Source organism: Euprymna scolopes, chromosome 14 (genome assembly GCF_053919585.1).
Source record: "Euprymna scolopes isolate OS-2025 chromosome 14, ASM5391958v1, whole genome shotgun sequence".
NCBI classification, from domain to species: domain Eukaryota; kingdom Metazoa; phylum Mollusca; class Cephalopoda; order Sepiida; family Sepiolidae; genus Euprymna; species Euprymna scolopes.
In genome coordinates, this window is record NC_136495.1 from 149,412,018 (window position 1) to 149,419,722 (window position 7,705).

A 7,705-nucleotide genomic window follows, 5' to 3' on the forward strand; every position below is an offset into this window, starting at 1 on the left:
TCATTTTTTTTATGCGGACAGTTATCCTTATCTTTATAGTTAAAAATAAATAATATATAATATTATTTTTATATATTTATTTAAAATGCAAAGCAAGAACTTACATAAAAATTGGACAAATGAAAACTCTAAAAAAAAGTTTTGCAAAAGATTTGTAAATTTGATTTTTTTTTTTTTTTTTTTTTTTTCTCCCTTAAAAATTATAAAATTATTTCTTTGGAAAAAACAGTACAAAAAAGACCTTTTAAAAATTATTTTATTAAAAAAAAAAATTCTTCTTTCCAGTGGACAAGAACTGCTTCTAACTGAACTTTTATTTAACGGTGTCTTTACTAATTTGACGGTCCAGCAAACTTGTGCCCTTCTCAGCTGTTTTGTTTGCCAGGAAAAATCCTCAGAAACCCCTAAACTCACAGAAGTTCTTGGCGGACCACTTCGAATTATGCAGGTAAGGAAAAGTGAATTGTTATAAATGTGCTGTTATAGGGTAAGCTCATATGCCTATTTCAGGAATAATGGACTTACCCAAATTTACCCAAAGGCAATAAATACAATCACACCTAATACGTTGTGGGTGGCGATTTGCATCACACACTCAGTCGCTGATACGTACCAGTCGAGATTCTGATCTCAATCAGTCAAGCAGAAACTGGGTCATTTTGATGGCCTTTTATCTGGTGGGCTGACGTATTCATTTTAGGTAGTCTTAATATATTCACCTTATCAGATCTTATCCTTCGTCTTCTTTAAGGTGGAATAAGTTTATTGCTTACTGCCTGAGATGTCCTGACTGGGGAATGTTGATGAGGCTCCTCAGGCAATTTTTAAAAGACCAGAGTCCACTTTTAGGGGCTCTGGCTTGACTCTTCTGACCTTTTGACACCATTTTTTGCAAGTGGGAAAGAATTAACGGATTTGTGTCGGTTATGCTCCCAGTATCATCACATGTATTCGTGTAACATATTTTTGCTAATACACTTTTTCATTTGCAGAATAAGGATTGTAGTATTGTTGGAATGTTCTAGCCAGTTTACGTAAAACATTAAAAGGAGCCAAAACTGTAAACCAATGAAATCACAGGAGCCAATGCCATTTAAAACATTTATCAACTATTATTGTTTTATTATGGAAAAAAAAATTGTTTTTGAACAAAAAAATCGAAAAATCTTTTCATCAGTGGTTTCTTATTTAAAAAATAAACATTTATTCATGAAACTTACCTTACAATGAGTGTTTTTTTTCTTAATTTGAATATTCTTAAAGTTTCGTAAAAATTGTCCTATAATTATTCATTTTATTTTCTTTCGTAACAAAAAAAAAAAAATAGTTTTCATTTTTCAATTTAGTTTTTATTGAATTATCTTTATAATAACAGAAAAAATTGACCAGATTAAAAAATCACAAAACTTTTGTTTGGCTCCTTCAGGCATTTTATGTAAACTGCCCGAAAATTTTTGACGGTGACATGGTCTTTATTAGTGTTAATTATACCAGTGTGTTTTTTTAAATTATTATTGGCCTACAAGGCCATAAAATATGCAGTGCTTGTCATGTCGAAAATAGTAATATATCTAAAAATTATGAAAATTCATCAAGTAGAACAACTGCTTTTGTGTTTTTAGTTTAAAAAAAAGAAAAAAAAAAGTCTATTGATCTAGACAACAAATGTTGCAGCCATGACACAAATAATCTAAAATATTCGTTTCGGAGTTATGTCCCCTGCATGTAGACAACTACTGTCTACTTTATACTGTGTAAGAAAAATGCAATTTTATCCAATTTTCCATAAAAATTACTTTTAACTTTAAATAACTTTCTAATCTACGGTTTTTCGTAATTTTTGAATATATTACTATTTTTGTATATTTTTTTATATTTATTTTTTTAATATATTGCTATTTTTGTATATTTTTTATATTTATTTTTTTGAATATATTACTATTTTTGTATATTTTTTTATATTTATTTTTTTTTATATATTACTATTTTTGTACATATTTTTTTTAATATATTACTATTTTTGGCATGACAGTTAAGTTATGTAATACTGTTTTTGCTTAAAACCATATATTTAAAAAAAAAAAATCAATCAGTCTATTCTTTTTTAACAACCACCGAAATATGCATAAGAATTACTTTAAAAAAAAAAAAAAACAGAAATACAGAAAAGTCTTTATATTTTATTTTTATTTTTCTAATCCTTTGAGAACAGATGTCATATTCCAAAAATCACGCAAATTGATCAATCAGTTTTTTTTTTTTTAAGACAATAGCAATTTTTAACATTTCTAATACTAAATGTGTTCATTATAAGGCTCTTAATACATCAAATTGAGTTGTCTCCCCCTTATGCTGAATCAAAAACATGGCTGAGCAAAAGTTACTGTCTCGCTTGGTAAATTGGATTTTTTCTGTTAAAAAAACAATACTTGGTCAATTTACTTGGTTTTTGGAATATGACATCTTTGTTCCATGATTACATACATCATAAAAGATTTTCTATAATTTTGTTTTTTTAATAAATGTAATTCTAAATAAGCAATAAGAAATCTTGTATGAGTGCGTGCTGCGCTTTGCAATCAAACAAAGCTAAAATTCATTTTAACTCGTTTTGAATAATTCTTTAATGATTGCATTTTTTTTCCAACCTATTTATTAACTAATCGAGTTACATAGTTTAAATCTTTTTAAGTAAAAGAAATATTTATTCTCATGAAGAAATTATTTTTTTTCTTTTTTATTTAAAAGAACAATAGTCAAGTTGATTTTTGTTTCTAAATAATTTTTATTTCTAAAATAAAAATGATAAATCTTTCATGTTAGACCTTTTTTTCTTTTAAAAGCTCTGCATCATTAACGATTTTTATCCTGCTTATATCCTTATTCTAATTATAAGTTGAATGTGAAATGAAACAAAAATGTAAGTCAAAAATATTCAATGCTATTTTGCTTCTCGCCCAGAATTTCACCTATATTAAAAAAAAATGGGACTGAGTACCACCTCTGAATTTAATATTCCCTTGGAGGAAGCCGTTTCAATTCACCTAGGATGAATGTTTTACAATGAACACAAAAAAAAAACAAAAATAAAGAAAAATCAGTATGATGTATGTACCAACTAGCGAGGGGTACCCGGCGTTGCCCGGGTGTTTGGAGGTGTGTTTGGAAACTCCGGGGGTGGGGGTTAAAAAAAAAAAAAAAGTAAGTATGAGGATCGAACCTGAACCCTTGAGGCAAAGTTGTAAATTAAAATGTGAAAAAAAACAAAAAACGTGCGACGTTAACGATTGCCCCACCTCGACATGCTAACGGAAACACGTTTGAATTTATTTAATTACTTGGATTTAGCAGGTGTCCGTTTTAATGAGTTAATGAGGTCAAGTTTGACTGCGGGATAGTATTTTCTGCTGAACACTTTTTTTTTTTTTTTTTTCCCCCGAAGATGTTATCGGAAAAAGACTAACCCACATGCGGCGAGCGACAAATGTTGAATATTTATCTTCCCGAAATCGAGCAAATTAAATAGACAGGCGAGCTTCGTTGTTAACTATGAGATATTACGATTTATATGTGCTATAAAAAGTTTTAAAAAGTTGTTAGGCGAGCGACCGCTTCTCTGAAAGAAGCCTTTTGTAGACATACAGAAAAAGCAAACACACATACATACATTTTCGCTTTTATATATGTAAATGACAAAACAAAAATATCATATTCCAAAAATCATGTAAATTGATTAAGTAGTTTTAGATGTGTCCATATGTAAAGGGGTGCATTTTCCCAGTTATGTGCAGAATCTGAACATTTTTCTCATGTTTCGACCAATGTAACCTCATCCTTTCAGGTGCAGCTTTTTCATACTTAGGAATCTGTATGAAATTTCAAACTAAATTGGTTTCATTCTAAATTTACTCTTATGCATGTATCAGGCAGTGCCAGGTAGCCCTGCTAATCTTAAACTTAAAAAACAAAAATCTTGTTTGGTTTCACTAAAACTTAAAATATTACTTTTCGGCATAAAATATAATTAGAATCCTATTTATGGTACTTACCAAGGATTATCATGTCAAGCACTTTCACTACATTAAAAGTTTTAATGTCACTGCATATAGCAATCACAAGATCAGATGTTTTTGTCAACAAAACTTTTTTCTGGCTAAATTTTATTGAACCATGTCTGTGTTTTTATTTGAATAAATGCCTGTCAGTCAATGATCAAACTAATTTGTTTATTTTGAAAAAAAAAACTTTTTATAGGATACGGCTCGAAGAATAGCAAGAGTGAGCAAAGAAGCAAAAATTGAAATGGATGAAGAACAATACGTCGACTCTTTTAAACCTAATGTGATGGATGTGGTTAACGCTTGGTGTAATGGGGCGGAATTTGCTCAAATTTGCAAAATGACTGATATTTTTGAAGGTAACATTTTTATTTATCTTTAGATGTTTTGTTGGTTGCACTACATTCAGTTTGAAATTTTATTTCCATCATTCTTGATGTGTATTGAAGGAATGTGGATAAATGTATCATAAAATATCATGGAGACAAAAGGAAAAACAAATTAAATGCAGAAATAAATCTTTAAAAAAAAAAGAGCTTTTTTTTTTTGTTTGGATCAACAAAACCAGTAAATCTCTTCATTTTTTTTTAATGATTTATTCCTTAATACTTTTTTTTATCACTTAACCTGCAGATTAAATAGGTATGCATTAATAATGGAGCCGTTCTTGTTTATTGGGAGAGAAAGTAAGGAAAGCGGTATTCTTCGATCTGATTATACACATAATGAAATTCAAAAGTGAATCAGGACCCTTACCCAATTCTCTTTCATCAGTTTCAGCATAATAACAGGTTCATGATTATATATCGATCTGCAATGTTACACATTAAAAAGGATTTGCTGAAAGCTCTATATTTGCTCAGGATAGTGATTATACTAAGGATGAATCGGTTATACTGATATGTTCATGCAGAGCATTCATCCTTTTGGACATGACCTTAAACTATATCCGATGGTGAGGCTCCAGCTTGCGGGCTTTGGGGAGTGTAGAGCCACCCTTTAATTGCCATTGCTCCCAGGTCCACTCTGACCCGGAGTGGTAGTACCTGTTAGGGTCCCAACTATGGGTTAAATAGAAACCGACTTGAAAACAACAAATATATTCTATTAAAAAAATTTTCTTCAAAATCTTTGGATTTGGCATTAAATAACCTAAAACAGGTTGATATGCCATGAAACAAAAACAACCAACCAACTAAACCATTGCAGGAGAATGGATATCTTGGATCGCAGAAAGATTAACTGGCCAAATAAAACTGGGAAGTAGGTGATTAGACAAAATTGTACAGAGTGAAATTTGAAGACAGTTGACTTGCTGAACCCTGACGTGACCTCTGCCCCCCCCCCCCCCGAACAAAAGAAAAGTGATCTTAAATGAAAAAAGATAGAGAATCTGTTTGTCACCCAATAAAAATATTACACATTACTGGGGGAAATAAATCAATTGGTCAAAAGAAACATTTTATAACTAACAGGAGCAGTGTCCTGGTGTTGCCCGAGATAGAATATAAAAAAAAATATCTGTAAAATATTTGTTTTGCAGTTATTAATTTTACTAAACAAAATGTGGCAATTTTCTTTTTTTTTTTTTCTTTTTTGTGAAGTAGTCATTAATTTTTTAATTAAGACCCTCATCTCTCCTAAAAAAAAACTATATAATCAAAAATTTGAATTAGTATATTTCCTCCCTCCACCTGTAAGCCGTAAATAATTATGTGAAGTCTTTTTATGTTCTGGTCTCCAATTTCACATTTCGAAAAATGTCTGAAAGGAACAATTGTTAAGAGAAGAGAAAGAATCTGAGCTTGTCACATGATACATGACTGGTGGAAATAAATCAGTTGATTAAAAGCAACATTTTATAATTAATATAATTTTGTAATCAATACATAATCATCTGTGTGTGTGTTTTTTTTAATTGGTTTCCAATTTCACATTGCTTAAAATATCAACAGGTAAAAGTCTGGTTGTGGTTTGAGATCATAATAGACTTGATCACATTTCCGTTCCTTGGATTTCTCTTGAATGAGTGTTCTTGGCTGATTGCAAATACATTAAAATGTGATCTTAAGAATGTAACTGGTTTCCATTTCTAAAATATTTTCTTTTTTTTTTTTTTCCTCCAAAAAGGAAACGTGATTCGAATTATGCGCAGATTGGAAGAAATGCTACGGCAAATGTGCCAAGCTTCAAAAGCCATTGGTAATACAGAATTGGAAGCCAAATTCTCAGACGGTAAGCATTTTCTTTTTTTCTTTTCGTTAGGAAGTATGTTACCTGACTATAACCAATATTTTTATCATACAAATATATAGTTTATTCCAAAGATTAATTTTTGGCATTTACTATTTAATAATTCAATAATTTACTAAATTGGTGCGAGTTCAAAACTGTGTATAAACATGGAAACATGAATAAGCAGTTTCTTTATGAATGAAGGTGCAGTGAACAATGAATCGTTTGGTTCTTCTGATTTTTTTTTTTAAATATATAGCAATTATATAAAAATCTTATTTTCTTACCTCTGTTTGTTAGTTACCCCCCCCCCTTATCTGTAACTCCTCAATATAACTTCTAGTAAATTAAGATTCAGTGCTTCTTTAACAATTGAAATTCACATTCTGAGTAAAAACATTTTGATGTTCTTACGTATCCTGCAGAAATAAATATTCTCACTAAAAATTAGGAAAAAAAGATAAGTGGAAAATAAATTACAAGCAAAATTTTATTGTAAATCGTAGTTTTATCGTATTTCCTTGTTCGTTTTTACTTGCTTAAACGAAAGACTGATTTTACATCAACTTCCGAACAATTGCAAAATGAGAAAATACAATAAGAACGATGTTTATTTTTATAAAGTTCTAAATAATCTCTACTTGATCACTTTTTTTTTTCTAATTTTTGGTGAAGATACTTATTTCAGCATCAAAGTGTTTTTATTTGAAATGTGATTTTCAATTGTGGCTAATAATAAAGAAGCACCTAAGATTCGTTTAAAAATCTCATCGAAAATAAATACTTTAGACTGTAATCATGAATTCAATATTTTTAAAAAATAAAAACAAAATTAATATTTACATTAGATACATTTTGACCCCACCCCCACCCGAAAATGCTTCAGTAGAGAAATCCCAATGTTTATTGAGGTGAAAAAAAATAAAATAAATAAAATTTTTGAAAATTACTTTTTATATAATTTTTGCCTTTTCTTTTCTTTTTTTTTTCTTTTATCCAGGAATCCGGAAAATCAAGAGAGACATTGTCTTTGCTGCCAGTTTGTACCTATAAAGAAATAAAATATTCTTCAAGTCTTTTAATTCTTCATTGTAAATAACATTGGAATATCGAAATTTTTATTTCTGAATTAAAACACTTTTTTTCCTCTCAAAAAAGTTTTGTTTTCTTTTTATCATAATTTAAAAAACCCAACAAAAAGGTCAATATATTTGATGGTTTATAACGGGGGTCAACAACTCCCGGCCCACGGACCACATCTGGCTCGCAAGTGAATTTTGTCCGGCCCGCCATCTTACCCTGGGTTCAATCTAAATATAGGCAAATCAAACCAAAGTGACAGTTGAGGGTCTGAATATATCGTGTTGAAATTTTTAAAAAAAAATCCTTTTTCCCAGGAGATTGCCATACAT

At 29.8% G+C, this 7,705-nt stretch overlaps 1 protein-coding gene across 1 annotated transcript in view; it reads left to right on the forward strand.

Moving 5' to 3' along the window:
• The window catches only part of LOC145293284 (exosome RNA helicase MTR4-like), a 68,838-nt gene extending 61,388 nt beyond the window's left edge, over nt 1–7,450 (forward strand). Inside the window, exons 23-26 of the mRNA XM_080139886.1 lie at nt 286–448; nt 4,255–4,417; nt 6,189–6,293; nt 7,294–7,450. Of these exons, the coding sequence (XP_079996012.1) occupies nt 286–448; nt 4,255–4,417; nt 6,189–6,293; nt 7,294–7,346 (484 nt within the window). The 3' untranslated portion in view covers nt 7,347–7,450. The remainder of the gene's footprint in view (nt 1–285; nt 449–4,254; nt 4,418–6,188; nt 6,294–7,293) is intronic.
• Nucleotides 7,451–7,705: the final 255 nt, after the last annotated feature.